Source organism: Oncorhynchus keta, chromosome 18 (genome assembly GCF_023373465.1).
Source record: "Oncorhynchus keta strain PuntledgeMale-10-30-2019 chromosome 18, Oket_V2, whole genome shotgun sequence".
Taxonomy (NCBI): Eukaryota; Metazoa; Chordata; class Actinopteri; order Salmoniformes; family Salmonidae; genus Oncorhynchus; species Oncorhynchus keta.
In genome coordinates, this window is record NC_068438.1 from 43,592,768 (window position 1) to 43,616,765 (window position 23,998).

The 23,998-nt window shown below is 44.3% G+C and overlaps 1 protein-coding gene and 1 long non-coding RNA gene across 16 annotated transcripts in view; one reads left to right on the forward strand and one right to left on the reverse strand.

Annotated features, from left to right (window-relative positions):
• Positions 1–5,197: 5,197 nt before the first annotated feature.
• Positions 5,198–7,647, forward strand: LOC127908819 (uncharacterized). 13 transcript variants are annotated; one of them, XR_008068579.1, is made up of 6 exons: positions 5,198–5,780; positions 5,825–5,846; positions 5,891–5,934; positions 6,037–6,102; positions 6,225–6,422; positions 6,698–7,647. It is a non-coding gene; the product is annotated as an uncharacterized LOC127908819 (long non-coding RNA). The 13 variants fall into 13 exon arrangements; XR_008068578.1 differs by having other exon boundaries at positions 5,198–5,912; positions 6,015–6,102; positions 6,698–6,873; positions 7,028–7,647; XR_008068573.1 differs by having other exon boundaries at positions 5,198–5,912; positions 6,015–6,102; positions 6,698–6,851; positions 7,028–7,647.
• A 255-nt stretch (positions 7,648–7,902) lies between these two features.
• Positions 7,903–23,998, reverse strand: part of LOC118374723 (WD repeat-containing protein 49-like) — a 48,359-nt gene continuing 32,263 nt past the window's right edge. For 2 of the 3 annotated variants that reach the window (XM_052468331.1, XM_052468333.1), the window contains exons 13-21: positions 16,587–16,688; positions 16,373–16,465; positions 16,105–16,292; positions 15,803–16,000; positions 11,225–11,433; positions 8,705–8,826; positions 8,402–8,560; positions 8,116–8,254; positions 7,903–8,021 (exon numbers count right to left, since the gene is read on the reverse strand). In XM_052468331.1, coding sequence (XP_052324291.1) covers positions 7,985–8,021; positions 8,116–8,254; positions 8,402–8,560; positions 8,705–8,826; positions 11,225–11,433; positions 15,803–16,000; positions 16,105–16,292; positions 16,373–16,465; positions 16,587–16,688 — 1,247 coding nt within the window. In that variant the 3' untranslated portion in view covers positions 7,903–7,984. The remainder of the gene's footprint in view (positions 8,022–8,115; positions 8,255–8,401; positions 8,561–8,704; positions 8,827–11,224; positions 11,434–15,802; positions 16,001–16,104; positions 16,293–16,372; positions 16,466–16,586; positions 16,689–23,998) is intronic. The other variant, XM_052468332.1, reaches the window with a different exon arrangement.

Sequence of the window (23,998 nt, forward strand, 5' to 3'; positions counted from 1 at the left end):
TGGCCCGACCAACCAGTGCTCCCGCACATTGGCTAACCAGGCTATCTGCATTGTGTCCCACCACCCACCAACCCCTCTTTTACGCTACTGCTACTCTCTGTTCATCATATATGCATAATCCTTTTAACCATATCTACATGTACAGGGGGAGAATCAGTATTTGATAAACTGCCGATTTTGCATCTTTCCTACTTACAAAGCATGTAGAAGTCTGTCATTTTTATCATAGGTACACTTAAACTGTGAGAGACGGAATCTAAAATACAATCCAGAAAATCACATTGTATGATTTTTAAGTAATTAATCTACAATGTAGAAAAAACCCTTGAATGAGCAGGTGTGCCCAAACTTACGACTGGTACTGTGCATACATTTTACATATACATTTTACATATACATTTTACATATACATTTTACATACACATTTTACATATACATTTTACATACATATTTTACATACACATTTTACATACATATTTTACACTTCCGGCGCCGACAGAGATGGCCGCCTCGCTTCGCGTTCCTAGGAAACTATGCAGTTTTTTGTTTTTTTACGTGTTATTTCTTACATTAGTACCCCAGGTCATCTTAGGTTTCATTACATACAGTCGAGAAGAACTACTGAATATAAGATCAGGCCCACTCACCATCAGTACGACCAAGAATATGTTTTCCGCGACGGGATCCTGTGTTCTGCCTTACAAACAGGTCAATGGAATTGATTCCATGCAGCGACCCCAAAAAACGACTTCGTAAAGAGGGAAACGCAGCGGTCTTCTGGTCAGACTCCGGACACGGCACATCGTGCACCACTGTAGCATTCTTCTTGCCAATGTCCAGTCTCTGACAACAAGGTTGATGAAATCCGAGCAAGGGTAGCATTCCAGAGGGACATCAGAAACTGTAACGCACTCTGCTTCATGGAAACATGGCTCACTGGAGAGACGCTTATCCGGGCGGTGCAGCCAACGGGCTCCACGCACAACAGAAACAAACATCTTTCTGGTAAGAAGAGTGGCGGGGGTGTGTGCCTCATGACTAACGAGACATGGTGTGATGAAAGAAACATACAGGAACTCAAATCCTTCTGTTCACCTGATTTAGAATTTTCACCATCAAATGTAGACCGCATTATCTACCAAGAGAATTCTCTTCGATTATAATCACAGCCGTATATACCCCCCCAAGCAGACACATCGATGGCTCTGAACGAACTGTATTTAACTCTTTGCAAACTGGGTTTATCCGGAGGCTGCATTCATTGTAGCTGGGGATTTCAACAAAGCTAATCTGAAAACAAGACTCCCTAAATTTTATCAGCATATCGATTGCGCAACCAGGGGTGGTAAAACCTTGGATCATTGTTACTCTAACTTCCGCGATGCATATAAGGCCCTGCCCCGCCCCCCTTTCGGAAAAGCTGACCACGACTCCATTTTGTTGATCCCTGCCTACAGACAGAAACTTAAACAAGACCACTGCTTTTAATCAGGGCAAGGTGTCTGGTAACATGACCGAATACAAACAGTGCAGCTATTCCCTCCGCAAGGCTATCAAACAAGCTAAGCGTCAGTACAGAGACAAAGTAGAATCTCAATTCAACGGCTCAGACACAAGAGGCATGTGGCATGGTCTACAGTCAATCACGGACTACAATGAGAAACCCAGCCCAGTCAATGACCAGGATGTCTTGCTCCCAGGCAGACTAAATAACTTTTTGCCCGCTTTTAGGACAATACAGTGCCACTGACACGGCCTGCAACGAAAATGTTTCCTTCACTGCAGCCGAGGTGAGTAAGACATTTAAACGTGTTAACCCTTTAAGGCTGCAGGCATTTTACATCCCCAGCCGCACCCTTTTAGCATGCACCAGCTGGCCGGTTTTTACAGACATATTCAATCAATCCCTTTTACCAGTCTGCTGTTCCCACATGCTTCAAGAGGGCCACCATTGTTCCTGTTCCCAAGAAAGCTAAGGTAACGGAGCTAAACGAATAACTCACTTCCGTCATCATGAAGTGCTTTGAAGACTAGTCAGCCATATCACCTCCACCCTACCTGACACCCTAGACCCACTCCATTTGCTTTACCACCCAAATAGGTCCACAGACGACATGCAATCTCAACCACACTGCACACTGCCCTCATTTTTTTATTTTACCTTTATTTAACCAGGCAAGTCAGTTAAGAACATATTCTTATTTTCAATGACGGCCTGGGAACAGTGGGTTAATGCCTGTTCAGGGGCAGAACAACAGATTTGTACCTTGTCAGCTCGGGGTTTGAACTCCCAACCTTCCGGTCCAACGCTCTAACCACTAGGCTCAGCTGCCATCCCCTAACCCATCTGGACAAGAGGAATACCTATGTGAGAATGCTGTTCATCCCACAGCCCAGCCATTCAACACCATAGTACCCTCCAAGCTCACCATCAGACCTCGAGACCCTGGGTCTCCCACCCCCAGCCACTGTGCAACTGGGTACTGGACTTCCCATGAGACCGCAGGTGGTGAGGGTAGGCAACAACATCTCCTCCCCGCTGATCCTCAACACGGGGCCCCACAGACCTCTGAGCCCTCTCCTGTACTCCCTGTTCACCCACCACTGCGTGGCACGCACGCATCCAACCTCAATCACCAAGTTTGCGGAGACACAACAGTGCTAGGCTTGATTACCAACAACGACGAGACGGCCTCAGGGAGGAGGTGAGGGCCCATCCCAGTGTGGTGTCAGGAAAATAACCTCACACTCAACGTCAACAAAACTAAGGAGATGATTGTGGACTTCAGCAGCAGAGGGAACACCCCCATCCACATCGATGGAACAGTAGTGGAGAGGGTAGCAAGTTTTAAGTTCCCCATACACATCACAGACAAACTGAATTGGTCCACTCACACAGACAGCGTCGTGAAGAAGGCGCAGCAGCGCCTCTTCAACCTCAGGAGGCTGAAGAAATTTGGCTTGTCACCAAAAGGACTCACAAACTTCTACAGATGCACAATCGAGAGCATCCTGGCGGGCTGTATCACCGCAACAGCTTCTATCTCAAGGCCATCAGACTGTTAAACAGCCACCACTAACATTGAGTGGCTGCTGCCAACACACTGACACTGACTCAACTCCAGCCACGTTAATAATGGGAATTGATGGGAAATGATGTAAATATATCACTAGCCACTTTAAACAAAGCTACCTTATATAATGTTACTTACCCTACATTATTCATCTCATATGCATACGTATATACTGTACTCTATATCATCGACTGCATCCTTATGTAATACATGTATCACTAGCCACTTTAACTATGCCACTTTGTTTACTTTGTCTACATACTCATCTCATATGTATATACTGTACTCTACAATCTACTGTATGCTGCCCCGCACCATCACTCATTCATATATCCTTATGTACATATTCTTTATCCCCTTACACTGTGTATAAGACAGTAGTTTTGGAATTGTTAGTTAGATTACTTGTTGGTTATTACTGCATTGTCGGAACTAGAAGCACAAGCATTTCGCTACACTCGCATTAACATCTGCTAACCATGTGTATGTGACAAATAAAATTAGATTTGATTTGATTTGATACATATTTTACATACACATTTTACATACACATTTTACATATACATTTTACATACAAATTTTACATACACATTTTACATACACATTTTACATACACATTTTACATATACATTTTACATACACATTTTACATATACATTTTACATACACATTTTACATATACATTTTACATACACATTTTACATACACATTTTACATACACATTTTACATATACATTTTACATACACATTTTACATACTCATTTTACATACACATTTTACATATACATTTTACATACTCATTTTACATACACATTTTACATATACATTTTACATACACATTTTACATATACATTTTACATATACATTTTACATATACATTTTACATATACATTTTACATATACATTTTACATATACATTTTACATACACATTTTACATATACATTTTACATACACATTTTACATATACATTTTACATACACATTTTACATACACATTTTACATACACATTTTACATATACATTTTACATACACATTTTACATACATGGTACTTTTATATAAAGCAGTCACATAACAATAATACATTACCAAACATAAACTCTTTAATCCCGCCCCTCAGCCACTCTCAGCCCATCCCACCTATCACCATAGACCTCAGCTCTTTAATCCCGCCCCTCAGCCGCTCTAAGCCCATCCCACCTATCACCATAGGCCTCAGCTCTTTAATCCCACCCCTCAGCCACTCTCAGCCCATCCCACCTATCACCATAGACCTCATCTCTCATCTCTCCCCCAGCCACTCTCAGCCCATCCCACCTATCACCATAGGCCTCAGCTCTTTAATCCCACCCCTCAGCCACTCTCAGCCCATCCCACCTATCACCATAGACCTCAGCTCTTTAATCCCACCCCTCAGCCACTCTCAGCCCATCCCACCTATCACCATAGACCCCTCTCGTTTGGTTTCCATGAGCCATATATTTTTCAATTGTTCTGTGATGTTTTACATACATTTTGAACCTTTCTAATCCAATAGCATCCACAGCTTGTGAGCTAAACATGAAAAACCTTTCCTACCAGTATTATTATATTATTTATTGACTGACTATGGCTTTCCAGATCGCCCAACACTGCAATTTGTAAGGTTTATTTTAAGTGCCTGTTGTGATTTTTTAACCAGTCCTGAACCTGTGACCAGAAACAAGCTACATAGGGGCAATACCAGAACACATGATCTAGTGATTCTGTCTCTTCACAGCCAAATCGACAGAGCTGAGATTGTTGTATGCCCCATATATATGGCATTCTGTTGGTGGCAATAATTTTGTATAATAATTTCAATTGAAAAACACAAAAAGTGTTGAATCGTGTTGTTTTTTGTGTCAGTTCATAAACCATGTGCCATGGAATCACTACATTGAACATCTCTTCCCATTTATTTTTGGAACCCGTATGGCACAGCTGTGAAGATGTTTGTCCTCAAATGAAACGGGTATATTTTTCTATTTATGCCAGTTCCTTTCAGCCAATTTGTATCTTTAATATATGGCAGACAAACAAGTTCCCAACCTTCTCCCTTTTCCACCTGCTTCCTCTATTTTTGTGGCTGTAATCAGTTTGGGTTGTAAATTTGGTTTGAAAAGATATTCCCATGTATTCTCGATAACATGTGACATAACTCCTCCGTTTCTATTCATAATATCATTCATAAATATAATACCAATTATTTATTTATTTTACCCATAAAGAATGTTTGTTTTTTAATGAATCAGTATATTTGAGTTTAACCATTACATTTGATGTAATATTTGTTCTATATTTTCAAGGAGGATAAAACTGAAATTGTAAGCAGCTTTGAATGGCTTGTTAAAAACAGGGGGTGAGACTTTAAACAAAATGTCCTTTTCAATTAGTCAGAAGTGAGAAGGTGTGATCCATATAAAGGCACAAGGGATGAGTCTTTCTACTGGAGAACCATTTGGGGTTTAAGGATCATTTATGTATGAGTGAAGCTTTTAGCGAGACGTTTAAAGCTTTAATATTTCATTATTTTTAGCCCACCCCCAAAACTCACGTTCATTATATAAATAGACACGTTTAATTTAAACTGTAAGAGTATTATTTCTTGTTTATATAACTACAGTTAGAAACTTGAGGAAAGAACATGTGCATTAGTCTAGTAGTGACACGTTAGTGATTTAAGATAAGTAGCCTAGTGGTTAGAGGCAGGTAGCTTAGTGGTTAGAGGCAGGTAGCCTAGTGGTAAGAGGCAGGTAGCTTAGTGGTTAGAGGCAGGTAGCCTAGTGGTTAGAGGCAGGTAGCTTAGTGGTTAGAGGCAGGTAGCCTAGTGGTAAGAGGCAGGTAGCTTAGTGGTTAGAGGCTAGCTTAGTGGTAAGAGGCAGGTAGCTTAGTGGTTAGAGGCAGGCAGTGGTTAGAGGCAGGTAGCTTAGTGGTAAGAGGCAGGTAGCTTAGTGGTTAGAGGCAGGTAGCCTAGTGGTAAGAGGCAGGTAGCCTAGTGGTAAGAGGCAGGTAGCCTAGTGGTAAGGCAGGTAGCCTAGTGGTTAGAGGCAGGTAGCTTAGTGGTTAGAGGCAGGTAGCTTAGTGGTAAGAGGCAGGTAGCCTAGTGGTAAGTGCCTAGTGGTTAGAGGCAGGTAGCCTAGTGGTAAGAGGCAGGTAGCCTAGTGGTTAGAGGCAGGTAGCTTAGTGGTTAGAGGCAGGTAGCCTAGTGGTTAGAGGCAGGTAGCTTAGTGGTTAGAGGCAGGTAGCTTAGTGGTAAGAGGCAGGTAGCTTAGTGGTAAGAGGCAGGTAGCCTAGTGGTTAGAGGCAGGTAGCTTAGTGGTTAGAGGCAGGTAGCTTAGTGGTAAGAGGCAGGTAGCCTAGTGGTTAGAAGGGTAGCTTAGTGGTTAGAGGCAGGTAGCTTAGTGGTTAGAGGCAGGTAGCCTAGTGGTAAGAGGCAGGTAGCTTAGTGGTAAGAGGCAGGTAGCCTAGTGGTTAGAGGCAGGTAGCTTAGTGGTTAGAGGCAGGTAGCTTAGTGGTAAGAGGCAGGTAGCCTAGTGGTTAGTGGTAGTGGTTAGAGGCAGGTAGCTTAGTGGTTAGAGGCAGGTAGCCTAGTGGTTAGAGGCAGGTAGCTTAGTGGTTAGAGGCAGGTAGCTTAGTGGTTAGAGGCAGGTAGCTTAGTGGTTAGAGGCAGGTAGCTTAGTGGTTAGAGGCAGGTAGCCTAGTGGTAAGAGGCAGGTAGCTTAGTGGTTAGAGGCAGGTAGCTTAGTGGTTAGAGGCAGGTAGCTTAGTGGTTAGAGGCAGGTAGCTTAGTGGTAAGAGGCAGGTAGCCTAGTGGTTAGAGGCAGGTAGCTTAGTGGTTAGAGGCAGGTAGCCTAGTGGTTAGAGGCAGGTAGCTTAGTGGTTAGAGGCAGGTAGCTTAGTGGTTAGAGGCAGGTAGCCTAGTGGTTAGAGGCAGGTAGCTTAGTGGTAAGAGGCAGGTAGCTTAGTGGTTAGAGGCAGGTAGCTTAGTGGTTAGAGGCAGGTAGCCTAGTGGTTAGAAGCAGGTAGCTTAGTGGTTAGAGGCAGGTAGCCTAGTGGTTAGAAGCAGGTAGCACTGAGCTTCTGATCAGTACTGACACTACACATGTAAATTGCAGTAGTGATCAGTACTGACACTACACAGGTAAATGACAGTAGTGATCAGTACTGACACTACACATGTAAATGGCAGTAGTGATCAGTACTGACACTACACAGGTAAATGACAGTAGTGATCAGTACTGACACTACACATGTAAATGGCAGTAGTGAACAGTACTGACACTAGACAGGTAAATGGCAGTAGTGATCAGGAGAAATATAGAGGCATTTGGTTGTAATTCGATAGTGAACACTCCGGAATTGAGTAGGAAATAGGAAGTGCTCACAAGTAGTGAAACATCCCAATTTATCACTAATTACCACATAAATCAATACTGGTTTACTACACATCTCAATAGCAATCAAGTAGTAGTAATTTAGTAGTACTGTAGTAGTAATGTAGTAGTAATTTAGTAGTACTGTAGTAGTAATGTAGTAGTAATGTAGTAGTAATTTAGTAGTAATTTAGTAGTAATTTAGTAGTAATGTAGTAGTACTGTAGTAATTTAGTTGTAATTTAGTAGTAATGTAGTAGTAATTTATTAGTACTGTAGTAGTAATGTAGTAGTAATTTAGTAGTAATGCAGTTGTAATTTAGTAGTAATGTAGTAGTAATGTAGTAGTAATTTAGTAGTACTGTAGTAGTAATGTAGTAGTAATTGAGTAGTACTTTCTCATGAGGGGAAGCAGAGAGACATAAATACACTCGTGTCTTGATTGATCAGATTTAATTTGACAGACATTTAAGTGATATTGAAACGTGATAAAGTAGATAACAATATAAATGACGTCTTCACTTGAAGGCTCCAGAGGAACTACCCTTCCTTTGTCTATAGTGGGGAAAAAACAATGACTGATCAGTTCAAATCTGTCCTGCTCGGTCACACATGTCTGTTCTCTGACACGACTGTCAGTCTCCCTCACCTGTCCTTCCTTCCACGCCCCCTGTCGTTGCTACGGTTCTCCCTGCTCCCCTGTTTCCTGGCTCCATGGCTAGGCCTGTCCTCCTCATCCAGAAGCTCTTTAGGGAACAGACTCCGCTGGTCAAAGGCAGCCTTCACCACTGCAGGAGGGCACAGAGAGGGAAGAACATCCTGAAGTTAGTCTGACACAAAACAACAGACCTGTATTATCTCAAAACTGTATATTATCTTAAAACTACTTAGTAGTCAAACTTTGTACTGATATTTTTGTATATTCCTTTTCACACCATTAAGGGGCGTACCCTCAGTGTTGGCAGGCAGGGGTGTGAATATTGGGCTGGTTTTGGCGCTATGGTTGAAGTAGCGGTGAGGGTGTATGACGAACTCTGGTCTGGACAGCTCCCTGACAGACTGTACTTCTCCGATACGCAGCCCACTGAACGTACCTACAGAGGGGGTGGAAAACACACTGATGACTGTGGAGAAATATGTATGCGCACACACACACACACAAATCTGACTTCAGATGAGAGGAGAATAGAAGGCATGAGAATACAGGAAGGGAACCCATTATCTGAGTCTGGACTTACCAACATCAGTATTCAACGGTGTCTCCCTATGGCCAGGTCGGCTGTCACTCACCCTCAGGCCCTGCCTCTCCCTGTAGCTTCGCCCCAAAATACTACTCGGAGGAGAACAGTCACCGGGAGTACTACACACACACACACATCATGCACACACACACACAAACATTATGCACACACACACACACATCAGACACACACATTATGCACACACACACATCAGACACACACATTATGCACACACACACATCAGACACACACACACACACACACACACACATCATGCACACACACACCACACATCACACACACACACACACATCATGTAGACACACACACACACACACACATCATGTAGACATTACATGACATCACAGTGAATTACTAAATGAAAGACAGTATGTCATGTGTTGTTGTATGGTGAATATCTAGTTAGCTACAACCACTCATCTCCCGTGGGTTTTCTAGCTGTGTACAGTATGTTCAGTCTATTTGTCTCCCGTGGGTTTTATAGCTGTGTACAGTATGTTCAGTCTATTTGTCTCCCGTGGGTTTTATAGCTGTGTACAGTATGTTCAGTCTATTTGTCTCCCGTGGGTTTTATAGCTGTGTACAGTATGTTCAGTCTATTTGTCTCCCGTGGGTTTTCTAGCTGTGTACAGTATGTTCAGTCTATTTGTCTCCCGTGGGTTTTCTAGCTGTGTACAGTATGTTCAGTCTATTTGTCTCCCGTGGGTTTTATAGCTGTGTACAGTATGTTCAGTCTATTTGTCTCCCGTGGGTTTTATAGCTGTGTACAGTATGTTCAGTCTATTTGTCTCCCGTGGGTTTTATAGCTGTGTACAGTATGTTCAGTCTATTTGTCTCCCGTGGGTTTTCTAGCTGTGTACAGTATGTTCAGTCTATTTGTCTCCTGTGGGTTTTATAGCTGTGTACAGTATGTTCAGTCTATTTGTCTCCGTGGGTTTTATAGCTGTGTACAAGTATGTTCAGTCTATTTGTCTCCCGTGGGTTTTATAGCTGTGTACAGTATGTTCAGTCTATTTGTCTCCCGTGGGTTTTATAGCTGTGTAATGTTCAGTCTATTTGTCTCCCGTGGGTTTTATAGCTGTGTACAGTATGTTCAGTCTATTTGTCTCCCGTGGGTTTTATAGCTGTGTACAGTATGTTCAGTCTATTTGTCTCCCGTGGGTTTTATAGCTGTGTACAGTATGTTCAGTCTATTTGTCTCCGTGGGTTTTTATAGCTGTGTACAGTATGTTCAGTCTATTTGTCTCCCGTGGGTTTTTATAGCTGTGTACAGTATGTTCAGTCTATTTGTCTCCCGTGGGTTTTCTAGCTGTGTACAGTATGTTCAGTCTATTTGTCTCCCGTGGGTTTTATAGCTGTGTACAGTATGTTCAGTCTATTTGTCTCCCGTGGGTTTTATAGCTGTGTACAGTATGTTCAGTCTATTTGTCTCCCGTGGGTTTTCTAGCTGTGTACAGTATGTTCAGTCTATTTGTCTCCCGTGGGCTTTATAGCTGTGTACAGTATGTTCAGTCTATTTGTCTCCCGTGGGTTTTCTAGCTGTGTACAGTATGTTCAGTCTATTTGTCTCCCGTGGGTTTTCTAGCTGTGTACAGTATGTTCAGTCTATTTGTCTCCTGTGGGTTTTATAGCTGTGTACAGTATGTTCAGTCTATTTGTCTCCCGTGGGTTTTATAGCTGTGTACAAGTATGTTCAGTCTATTTGTCTCCCGTGGGTTTTATAGCTGTGTACAGTATGTTCAGTCTATTTGTCTCCCGTGGGTTTTATAGCTGTGTACAGTATGTTCAGTCTATTTGTCTCCCGTGGGTTTTATAGCTGTGTACAGTATGTTCAGTCTATTTGTCTCCCGTGGGTTTTCTAGCTGTGTACAGTATGTTCAGTCTATTTGTCTCCCGTGGGTTTTATAGCTGTGTACAGTATGTTCAGTCTATTTGTCTCCCGTGGGTTTTATAGCTGTGTACAAGTATGTTCAGTCTATTTGTCTCCCGTGGGTTTTATAGCTGTGTACAGTATGTTCAGTCTATTTGTCTCCCGTGGGTTTTATAGCTGTGTACAGTATGTTCAGTCTATTTGTCTCCCGTGGGTTTTATAGCTGTGTACAGTATGTTCAGTCTATTTGTCTCCCGTGGGTTTTATAGCTGTGTACAGTATGTTCAGTCTATTTGTCTCCCGTGGGTTTTATAGCTGTGTACAGTATGTTCAGTCTATTTGTCTCCCGTGGGTTTTATAGCTGTGTACAGTATGTTCAGTCTATTTGTCTCCCGTGGGTTTTATAGCTGTGTACAGTATGTTCAGTCTATTTGTCTCCCGTGGGTTTTATAGCTGTGTACAGTATGTTCAGTCTATTTGTCTCCCGTGGGTTTTATAGCTGTGTACAGTATGTTCAGTCTATTTGTCTCCCGTGGGTTTTATAGCTGTGTACAGTACAGTCCTGTTCAGGACGGATTACCATCATAAAGTTCAGAATATCTTGCTGTGACACAGTGGGAACTTACATTGACCCCAGCTCCTCTCTCTCCAGGCCTGTGTTGTCTCCAGCCTCCTCTGTCTCCACGACTGCCCTTCTCTCCTCCCGCATCTTGGGGGGTTGGCTGTCAAACTCAGGGACTGTACCACCGGGGCTCTGCGGTGACTCTGTCCCCTCTCTCGGCTCTCCTTCTCCCACTTGGACAGATCCAGGCCCATCCAAACGCCAGTGCTCCTCCTAAAAGTGTGTGTGAGTGTGTGGGGGGGTAAACTCTTTTTTACAAACACACTTGTAAGGACAGTTTAGTCTGGGTTTCACTTCTGATTCATCAACTACACACCTCCCACATACTGTACACACCTCCCACATACTGTACACACCTCCCGCATACTGTACACACCTCCCACATACTGTACACACCTCCCACATACTGTACACACCTCCCACATACTGTACACACCTCCCACATACTGTACACACACTCAGTCAGAGTGATAATCACTGTTTACCAGAGTGATGCCTACCAGAGTGATAATCACTGCCTTCCAGAGAGATAATCACTGCCTACCAGAGTGATAATCACTGCCTTCCAGAGAGATAATCACTGCCTACCAGAGTGATAATCGCTGTCTACCAGAGAGATGCCTACCAGAGTGATAATCACTGTCTACCAGAGAGATAATCACTGCCTACCAGAGTGATAATCACTGCCTTCCAGAGAGATAATCACTGCCTACCAGAGTGATAATCACTGTCTACCAGAGAGATAATCACAGCCTACCAGAGTGATGCCTACCAGAGTGATAATCACTGTCTTACCAGAGAGATAATCACTGCCTACCAGAGTGATAAGCACTGTCTACCAGAGAGATAATCACTGTCTACCAGAGAGATAATCACTGCTTACCAGAGTGATAATCACTGCCTACCAGAGTGATAATCACTTTCTACCAGAGTGATGCCTACCAGAGTGATAATCACTTTCTACCAGAGTGATGCCTACCAGAGTGATAATCACTGCCTAGCAGAGTGATGTCTACCAGAGTGATGATCACTGCCTACCAGAGTGATGCCTAAAAGAGTGATAATCACCGTCTACCAGACAGATAATCACTGCCTACCAGAGTGATAATCACTGCCTACCAGAGTGATAATCGTCGGCTACCAGAGAGATAATCACTGTCTACCAGAGTGATAATCACTGCCTACCAGAGTGATAATCACCGTCTACAAGAGAGATAATCACCGTCTACCAGAGAGATAATCACTGCCTACCAGAGTGATAATCACTGTCTACCAGAGTGATAATCACTGCCTACCAGAGTGATAATCACTGTCTACCAGAGAGATAATCACTGCTTACCAGAGTGATAATCACTGCCTACCAGAGTGATAATCACAGCCTACCAGAGTGATGCCTACCAGAGTGATAATCACTTTCTACCAGAGTGATAATCACTATCCGATGCGGTGCAGCCAACGGGTTTCTCCACGCATCGTGCCGACAGAAACAAACATCTTTCTGGTAAGAAGAGTGGCGGGGGCGTATGCCTCATGACTAACGAGACATGGTGTGATGAAGGAAACATACAGGAACTCAACTCCTTCTGTTCACCTGATTTAGAATTCCTCACAATCAAATGTAGACCGCATTATCTTCCAAGAGAATTCTCTTCGATTATAATCACAGCCGTATATACCCCCAAGCAGACACATCGATGGCTCTGAACAAACTTTATTTAACTCTTTGCAAACTGGAAACCATTTATTCAGAGGCTGCATTCATTGTAGCTGGGGATTTTAACAAAGCTAATCTGAAAACAAGACTCCCTAAATTTTATCAGCATATCGATTGCGCAACCAGGGGTGGTAAAACCTTGGATCATTGTTACTCTAACTTCCGCGACGCACGCATATAAGGCCCTGCCCCGCCCCCCTTTCGGAAAAGCTGACCACGACTCCATTTTGTTGATCCCTGCCTACAGGCAGAAACTTAAACAAGAGGCTCCCACGCTGAGGTCTGTCCAACGCTGGTCAGACCAAGCTGACTCCACACTCCAAGACTGCTTCCATCACGTGGACTGGGACATGTTTCGTATTGCGTCAGATAAAAATATTGACGAATACGCTGATTCGGTGTGCGAGTTCATTACAACGTGCGTTGAAGATGTTGTTCCCATAGCAACGATAAAAACATTCCCTAACCAGAAACCGTGGATTGATAGCAGCATTCGCGTGAAACTGAAAGCGCGAACCACTGCTTTTAATCAGGGCAAGGTGTCTGGCAACATGACCGAATATAAACAATGCAGCTATTTTCTCCGCAAGGCTATTAAACAAGCTAAGCGTCAGTACAGAGACAAAGTAGAATCTCAATTCAACGGCTCAGACACAAGAGGCATGTGGCAGGGTCTACAGTCAATCATGGACTACAAGAAGAAACCCAGCCCAGTCACGGACCAGGATGTCTTGCTCCCAGGCAGACTAAATAACTTTTTTGCCCGCTTTGAGGACAATACAGTGCCACTGACACGGCCTGCAACGAAAACATGCGGTCTCTCCTTCACTGCAGCCCAGGTGAGTAAAGACATTTACACGTGTTAACCCTCGCAAGGCTGCAGGCCCAGACGGCATCCCCAGCCGCGCCCTCAGAGCATGCGCAGACCAGCTGGCCGGTGTGTTTACGGACATATTCAATCAATCCCTATACCAGTCTGCTGTTCCCACATGCTTCAAGAGGGCCACCATTGTTCCTGTTCCCAAGAAAGCTAAGGTAACTGAGCTAAACGACTACCGCCCGTAGCACTCACTTCCGTCATCATGAAGTGCTTTGAGAGACTAGTCAAGGACCATATCACCTCCACCCTACCTGACACCCTAGACCCACTCCAATTTGCTTACCTCCCAAATAGGTCCACAGACGATGCAATCTCAACCACACTGCACACTGCCCTAACCCACCTGGACAAGAGGAATACCTATGTGAGAATGCTGTTCATCGACTACAGCTCGGCATTCAACACCATAGTACCCTCCAAGCTCGTCATCAAGCTCGAGACCCTGGGTCCCTGCCCTGAGTGATAATCACCGTCTACCAGAGAGATAAGCACTGCCTACCAGAGTGATAATCACCGTCTACCAGAGAGATAATCAATGTCTACCAGAGTGATAATCACGGTCTACCAGAGAGATAATCACTGCCTACCAGAGTGATAATCACTGTCTACCAGAGAGATAATCACTGCCTACCAGAGTGATAATCACCATCTACCAGAGAGATAATCAATGTCTACCAGAGTGATAATCACTGTCTACCAGAGTGATAATCACTGCCTACCAGAGTGATAATCACCATCTACCAGAGAGATAATCAATGTCTACCAGAGTGATAATCACCGTCTACCAGAGAGATAATCAATGTCTACCAGAGTGATAATCACGGTCTACCAGAGAGATAATCACTGCCTACCAGAGTGATAATCACTGTCTACCAGAGAGATAATCACTGCCTACCAGAGTGATAATCACCATCTACCAGAGAGATAATCAATGTCTACCAGAGTGATAATCACTGTCTACCAGAGTGATAATCACTGCCTACCAGAGTGATAATCACTGTCTACCAGAGAGATAATCACTGCCTACCAGAGTGATAATCACCATCTACCAGAGAGATAATCAATGTCTACCAGAGTGATAATCACTGTCTACCAGAGTGATAATCACTGTCTACCAGAGAGATAATCAATGTCTACCAGAGTGATAATCACTGTCTACCAGAGTGATAATCACCGTCTACCAGAGTGCATAGGGTTGCTGGGTGTGTACGTCAGTGGTGGTCGGTCCAGCTTTAAGGGAGGACAATATTTTTTCCATGAGCACGGCCTTGTTTCTATTACAGCATGTTGGATGTCTCGCATTCATATTCCATTCACCCAGTTCAATGTAACAGCGATGGGTTTAGGCTGCTACATGATACTCACATTTTCCCTATACTCATCATACGGTTGATATAACCTAACCAATGAATTCAAGTTCACAACGTCAAGAGACAAATTTGAGGCGACAAACAGTGACATTCAATACCGCCTTGCCTGCATCTAGCTGATGTAGGGTGTAATCATTAGTCCAACAGTTTTAAATTAGAGTTTCTATTGGACAAATTCAGGTATGTTAATCCCCGTTTTGTTCCGTTTGTTTCCATTTTAAGAAACGTTTTTCAACAGAAATGAATACACCCCTAATCACGCGTAAACACAGTTCACTTTCATATCAGCCACGTTGTATTCCTTCTATGCGCTCTCCTCCTCTCACATTGTCCTTTTGCTTGCAGACTTCAATGCACAAACAGTGCTGTTGAGGATACCGTAGACCATCTTTGGAAAATAGTGTGTTTTAATCAATTGTTTGGTGACGTGATTATATTTAGTATAGTTTTATCTAAAAAGGATAACTTTTTAAATGTTTTACAATTAAAAATGTTATGAAATTCACTGAGGAACATGGTACTACCCTTCCTCCTCTGAGGAGCCTCCACTGACGTAGATGAGTACCTGTTACACACCTGTGGCTGAGCACACACACAGACACAAACACAGACACACACCTGTCCAAACACGCCCACTGTGTCCCCAGGCAGGTAGCTGAGAGCTACGCTACAGTCTGCAGATGCTGAGAGGAGGAGGAGCCTGCCGCCATGGAGGCACGTCTCCAGGTGAGTTACACAGTCCATGTGTGGGCGGAGACTACCCAGCAATTCTGGAGCCTCATTGGTCACTCCGTCGCTGGGCAGGAGGCAGTATTCCTAATGGACAGGCAGACAAACCAACGCACAGAACAGCACAACATATAATCACAGACCATTAAAGCAGCTAAAAGGGAAACATCTGGGCCTAGTCTCTCTCACACCTGTATGCCCCAGGACTTCAGGGTTCCCTCCATGTCAGCAGTGATCAGGTATCGACCACAGGCGGTCATGGTCATGATGATGGACCCTATGTCTTTATGAGCTGTGAACACAGCAACCAGACCGCTATGGACCGTGTTCCAGAACCGAACCAGACCAGAACCGCCACATGAGACCAGGTCCGCTCCACCTACAGACCAGAACAGGGCAAGTCCATGACTAGAATAGCATAATAGAATCACGGGAGTTTACCAAAGTACCATCGCTCACCAACGGTGGCAACGCCCATACGTCCTGGCAGGAAGAAGAGTCTGGAGACGCCATCACTGCTCTCTGAGTCCTGCACGCCGTTCACATTACACACTGAAGATATGGGGTCATTGAAAGGATGTTTGTGTTAAAGTGTTGTGCAGAGTGCGGGGGGTTTAAGTAACAGTACTTGTAGTAGTTAGTTAGACAGGTGGTGTGTCCGTGTGGTTCTGACCCGTCTGAGGCCTGCTGCGTTCTCTCTCGGGATCTGGACGGAGCTTTCTCAGGGCGTTCTCTGTGCTGTTGTTCCACACCGTCAGCTCCCCGTCGTAACTTCCTGTCCACACAGAAAACAGGAACCAAACAGGATATGCACATTACGAAATCTCACACATCTCTTTTGCCAACGTTTACAGAACCTTTCAGAAGCATTTTCCTGGAGGTGCAGTGTGCCATGTCATGAATACATCAAATTAAATCAAAGTTTATTTGTCACGTGCGCCGAATACAACAGGTTCACCTTACAGTGAAATACTTACTTACAGGCCCTAACCAACAGTGCAATCTTTAAGTAAAAAATAGGCATTACACCCTCATAGGGCTTTATTAACAATACCACAACATAGAGTCTGTTCTGCCTGGACCTGCTAACACTGGTCTGAGTACAGTATTATACAACAAGGTTCCTCTGTGTGAGGTGAGGATTCAGGAGGAGCTGATCTGAGTACAGCATTATACAACATGCCTCCTCTGTGTGAGGTGAGGATTCAGGAGGAGCTGATCTGAGTACAGCATTATACAACATGTCTCCTCTGTGTGAGGTGAGGATTCAGGAGGAGCTGATCTGAGTACAGCATTATACAACATGGCTCCTCTGTGTGAGGTGAGGATTCAGGAGGAGCTGATCTGAGTACAGCATTATACAACATGCCTCCTCTGTGTGAGGTGAGGATTCAGGAGGAGCTGATCAGCAGGAGAGAGAAGGAGCATTAGGATGAAGGAGAGAGGAGGATGAAGAGGAGGGAGAAAGAAGGAGGAGCAAGAACAGGGAGAAGTAAGGAGGAGGAAGAGGAGGTGTGAGAGAAGGAGGAGGAAGAGCAGGGAGAGATGAGGAGGAAGAGGGGGAGGGAGAGAGGAGGAGGAGGGAGAGAGGAGGAAGAGAAGGGAGGGATGAGGAGGAGGAAGAGAGAAAGAAGAGTAAGAGTGTGAGAGCAGTCGGAGAAGGTTTAAATGTGTTGTCTCTTGAGGGAGCCAATTGCATTATTCATGCTGCCCAGGGGCCAGCTATATCCACTGACTGTTATCACCGCCTCTCTCTCAATTCAATTCAATTTCAATTAAAGGGCTTTATTGGCATGGGAAACATATGTTAACATTGCCAAAGCAAGTGAACTAGATAATAAACAAAAGTGAAATAAGCAATAAAAAAAAGTTCCAAAATAATAAAGACATTACAAATGTCATATTATGTGCAAATAGCAAAACATATAAGCAGAAAAATGGGTTGTATTTGCAATGGTGTTTGTTCTTCACTGGTTGCCCTTTTCTTGTGGCAACAGGTCACACATCTAGCTGCTGTGATGGCACTCTGTGGAATTTCACCCAGTAGATATGGGAGTTTATTAAAATTGGGTTTGTTTTTAAATTCTTTGTGTATCTCTGTAATCTGAGGGAAATATGTGTATCTAATATGGTCATATATTTGGCAGGAGGTTAGGAAGTGCAGCTCAGTTTCATTTTGTGGGCAGTGTGCACATAGCCTGTCTTCTCTTGAGAGCCATTTCTGCCTACGGCGGCCTCTCTCAATAGCAAGGCTATGCTCACTGAGTCTGTACATAGTCAAAGCTTCCTTAAGTTTGGGTCAGTCACAGTGGTCAGGTATTCTGCCTCTGTGTACTCTCTGTTTAGGACCAGTCACAGGGGTCAGGTATTCTGCCACAGTGGTCAGGTATTCTGCTACTGTGTACTCTCTGTTTAGGGTCAGTCACAGTAGTCAGGTATTCTGCCCCTGTGTACTCTCTGTTTAGGGTCAGTCACAGTGGTCAGGTATTCTGCCACTGTGTCCTCTCTGTTTAGGGTCAGTCACAGTAGTCAGATATTCTGCCGCTGTGTACTCTCTGTTTAGGGTCAGTCACAGTGGTCAGGTATTCTGCCACTGTGTACTCTCTGTTTAGGGTCAGTCACAGTAGTCAGGTATTCTGCCACTGTGTACTCTCTGTTTAGGGTCAGTCACAGTGGTCAGGTATTCTGCCTCTGTGTACTCTCTGTTTAGGGTCAGTCACAGTGGTCAGGTATTCTGCCTCTGTGTACTCTCTGTTTAGGGTCAGTCACAGTGGTCAGGTATTCTGCCTCTGTGTACTCTCTGTTTAGGGTCAGTCACAGTGGTCAGGTATTCTGCCACTGTGTACTCTCTGTTTAGGGTCAGTCACAGTGGTCAGGTATTCTGCCACAGTGGTCAGGTATTCTGCCGCTGTGTACTCTCTGTTTAGGGTCAGTCACAGTGGTCAGGTATTCTGCTACTGTGTACTCTCTGTTTAGGGCCAGTCACAGTAGTCAGGTATTCTGCCTCTGTGTACTCTCTGTTTAGGACCAAATAACATTCCAGTTTGCTCAGTTTTTTTGTTAATTCTTTCCTATTTGTCAAATAATTATCTTTTTGTTTTCTCATAATTTGGTTAGATCTAATTGTTGGGTCTCTCTCTCTCTCTCAATTCAATTAAATTCAAGGGCTTTATTGGCATGGGAAACATAAAGTGAAATAAACAATAAAAATGAACAGTAAACATTACACATACAGAAGTTTCAAAACAATAAAGACATTACAAATGTCATATTATATATATACAGTGTTTTAACAATGTACAAATGGTTAAAGGACACAAGATAAAATAAATAAGCATAAATATGGGTTGTATTTACAATGGTGTTTGTTCTTCACTGGTTGCCCTTTTCTCGTGGCAACAGGTCACAAATCTTGCTGCTGTGATGTCACACTGTGTAATTTCACCCAGTAGATATTTTAGTTGATCAAAATTGGATTTGTTTTCGAATTCTTTGTGGATCTGTGTAATCTGGGGGAAATATGTCTCTCTAATATGGTCATACGTTGTACAGGAGGTTAGGAAGTGCAGCTCAGTTTCCACCTTATTTTGTGTCTGATCCATGTCTGCCTACGGCGGCCTTTCTCAATAGCAAGGCTATGCTCACTGAGTCTGTACATAGTCAAAGCTTGCCTTAATTTTGGGTCAGTCACAGTGGTCAGGTATTCTGCCACTGTGTACGTCTCTGTGTAGGGTCAGTCACAGTGGTCAGGTATTCTGCCACTGTGTACTCTCTGTTTAGGGTTAGTCACAGTGGTCAGGTATTCTTGCCACTGTGTACTCTCTGTGTAGGGCCAGTCACAGTGGTCAGGTATTCTGCCACTGTGTACTCTCTGTGTAGGGTCAGTCACAGTGGTCAGGTATTCTGCCGCTGTGTACTCTCTGTGTAGGGTCAGTCACAGTGGTCAGGTATTCTGCCGCTGTGTACTCTCTGTGTAGGGTCAGTCACAGTGGTCAGGTATTCTGCCGCTGTGTACTCTCTGTTTAGGGCCAAATAGCATTCTAGTTTGCTCTGTTTTTTTGTTAATTCTTTCCAATGTGTCAAGTTGTTATCTTTTTGTTTTTATCTTTTTGTTTTCTCCTGATTTGGTCTAATTGTGCTGCTGTCCTGGTCAACCCCATGCCCATCACATCTACATGAAGACTACAGACAGAACTAGTCAACCCCATGCCCATCACATCTACATGAAGACTACAGACAGAACTAGTCAACCCCATGCCCATCACATCTACATGAAGACTACAGACAGAACTAGTCAACCCCATGCCCATCACATCTACATGAAGACTACAGACAGAACTAGTCAACCCCATGCCCATCACATCTACATGAAGACTACAGACAGAACTACTCAACCCCATGCCCATCACATCTACATGAAGACTACAGACAGAACTAGTCAACCCCATGCCCATCACATCTACATGAAGACTACAGACAGAACTAGTCAACCCCATGCCCATCACATCTACATGAAGACTACAGACAGAACTAGTCAACCCCATGCCCATCATATCTACATGAAGACTACAGACAGAACTAGTCAACCCCATGCCCATCACATCAACATGAAGACTAAAGACAGAACTAGTCAACCCCATGCCCATCACATCTACATGAAGACTACAGACAGAACTAGTCAACCCCATGCCCATCACATCAACATGAAGACTAAAGACAGAACTAGTCAACCCCATGCCCATCACATCAACATGAAGACTACAGACAGAACTAGTCAACCCCATGCCCATCACATCTACATGAAGACTACAGACAGAACTAGTCAACCCCATGCCCATCACATCTACATGAAGACTACAGACAGAACTAGTCAACCCCATGCCCATCACATCTACATGAAGACTACAGACAGAACTACTCAACCCCATGCCCATCACATCTACATGAAGACTACAGACAGAACTAGTCAACCCCATGCCCATCACATCTACATGAAGACTACAGACAGAACTAGTCAACCCCATGCCCATCACATCTACATGAAGACTACAGACAGAACTACTCAACCCCATGCCCATCACATCTACATGAAGACTACAGACAGAACTAGTCAACCCCATGCCCATCACATCTACATGAAGACTACAGACAGAACTAGTCAACCCCATGCCCATCACATCTACATGAAGACTACAGACAGAACTAGTCAACCCCATGCCCATCACATCTACATGAAGACTACAGACAGAACTAGTCAACCCCATGCCCATCACATCTACATGAAGACTACAGACAGAACTACTCAACCCCATGCCCATCACATCTACATGAAGACTACAGACAGAACTAGTCAACCCCATGCCCATCACATCTACATGAAGACTACAGACAGAACTAGTCAACCCCATGCCCATCACATCTACATGAAGACTACAGACAGAACTAGTCAACCCCATGCCCATCACATCTACATGAAGACTACAGACAGAACTAGTCAACCCCATGCCCATCACATCTACATGAAGACTACAGACAGAACTAGTCAACCCCATGCCCATCACATCAACATGAAGACTAAAGACAGAACTAGTCAACCCCATGCCCATCACATCTACATGAAGACTACAGACAGAACTAGTCAACCATCGAAAAATACTTTGTAACACAAAACACTACGGAGGTTTAGGACTTACTTTTCCAGTATTGTCACGGTACTTATTATGTGCAGGAAAAACGTTTCAGTGGAATTACCTTGACTTATTATGTCCTTAACCTCTTTTAGGTAAATGAGATGAGAAGATAGTGAAGATAAGAGGAAGAAGAGAGACACCTAAGTAAATAAGGGGATGGGAGGTAGAGGAACTCGGGCTGCTGTGTCAGGCTGTGATTGTCAGACAGCAGAGAGCGGCCAAGCAGAGCGCTGCACAGAGTGAATATTGATGAGGTGGATACAGTCCCCTAACAGTTAAATGTTCTCCTGCATTCTGATTCTCATACACACACACACACACACATACACATACACACACACACACACACACACACACACACACACACACACACACACACACACACACACACACACACACACACACACACACACACACACACACACACACAGGGAGGGAGGGAGGGTGGGAGGGAAAGAGGGAGGGAAAGAGGGAGGGAGGGAGGGTGGGAGGGAAAGATGGAGGGAAAGAGGGAGGAAAACAGAGTGAAAGAGAGAGGACGGGGAAAATGAGACTTAGATAAAGAGCACATTTAGAAACGGTTAGGTGGAGAAAGAATACAGAGTGGGTGAGAGTGCGGCAGAGAGAGAGAGAAAGTGGGGAGAGAGCAATAGAAAGAGAGAGAAAGTGGGAAGGAGAGAGCGACAGAGAGAGAAAGTGGGACGAGAGAGCGACAGAGAGAGAGAGAAAGTGGGAAGGAGAGAGCAATAGAAAGAGAGAGAAAGTGGGAAGGAGAGTGACAGATAGAGAAAGTGGGAAGGAGAGAGCGACAGAGAGAGAGAGAAAGTGGGACGAGAGAGCGACAGAGAGAGAGAGAAAGTGGGAAGGAGAGAGCAATAGAAAGAGAGATAAAGTGGAAAGGAGAGTGACAGAGAGAGAAAGTGGGAAGGAGAGAGCGACAGAGAGAGAGAGAAAGTGGGAAGGAGAGAGGAATAGAAACAGAGAGAAAGTGGGAAGGAGAGAGAGACAGAGAGAGAGAAAGTGGGAAGGAGAGAGAAAGTGGGAAGGAGAGAGCGACAGAGAGAGAGAGAAAGAGAGAGAAAGTGGGGAGAGAGCAATAGAAAGAGAGAGAAAGTGGGAAGGAGAGAGCAATAGAAAGAGAGAGAAAGTGGGAAGGAGAGAGCAATAGAAAGAGAACGAAAGTGGGAAGGAGAGAGCAATATAAAGAGATAGAAAGTGGGAAGGAGAGAGCGACAGAGAGAGAGAGAAAGTGGGAAGGAGAGAGCGACAGAGAGAGAGAGAAAGTGGGAAGGAGAGAGCGACAGAGAGAGAGAGAGAAAGTGGGAAGGAGAGAGCAATAGAAAGAGAGAGAAAGTGGGAAGGAGAGAGTGACAGAAAGAGAGAGAAAGTGGGAAGGAGAGAGCAAAAGAAAGAAAGAAAGTGGGAAGGAGAGTGACGAGAGAGAACGTGGGAAGGAGAGAGCGACAGAGAGAGAGAGAAAGTGGGAAGGAGAGAGCGACAGAGAGAGAGAGAAAGTGAGAAGGAGAGAGCAATAGAAAGAGAGAGCAAGTGGGAAGGAGAGAGCGTCAGAGAGAGAGAAAGTGGGAAGGAGAGAGTGACAGAAAGAGAGAGAAAGTGGGAAGGAGAGAGCAATAGAAAGAGAAAGAAAGTGGGAAGGAGAGTGACGAGAGAGAACAAGGAGAGAGCGACAGAGAGAGAGAGAAAGTGGGAAGGAGAGCGACAGAGAGAGAGAGAGAAAGTGAGAAGGAGAGAGCAATAGAAAGAGAGAGCAAGTGGGAAGGAGAGAGCGTCAGAGAGAGAGAAAGTGGGAAGGAGAGAGGGACAGAGAGAGAGAGAAAGGGGAAGGAGAGAGCGACAGAGAGAGAGAGAAAGTGGGACGAGAGAGCGACAGAGAGAGAGAGAAAGTGGGAAGGAGAGAGCAATAGAAAGAGAGAGAAAGTGGGAAGGAGAGTGACAGAGAGAGAGAGAGAGAGAGAGAGAGAAAGTGGGAAGGAGAGATTGACAGAGAGAGCGAGAGAAAGTGGGACGAGAGAGCGACAGAGAGAGAGAAAGTGGGAAGGAGAGAGCGACAGAGAGGGAGAGAGAAAGTGGGACGAGAGAGCGACAGAGAGAGAGAGAGAAAGAGAGAAAGTGGGAAGTAGAGAGCAATAGAAACAGAGAGAAAGTGGGAAGGAGAGAGCGACAGAGAGAGAGAGAAAGTGGAAGGAGAGAGAGCGACAGAGAGAGAGAGAAAGTGGGAAGGAGAGAGCAATAGAAAGAGAGAGAAAGTGGGAAGGAGAGAGCGACAGAGAGATAAAGTGGGACGAGAGAGCGACAGAGAGAGAGAGAAAAGTGGGAAGGAGAGAGCAATAGAAAGAGAGAGAAAGTGGGAAGGAGAGAGCGACAGAGAGAGAGA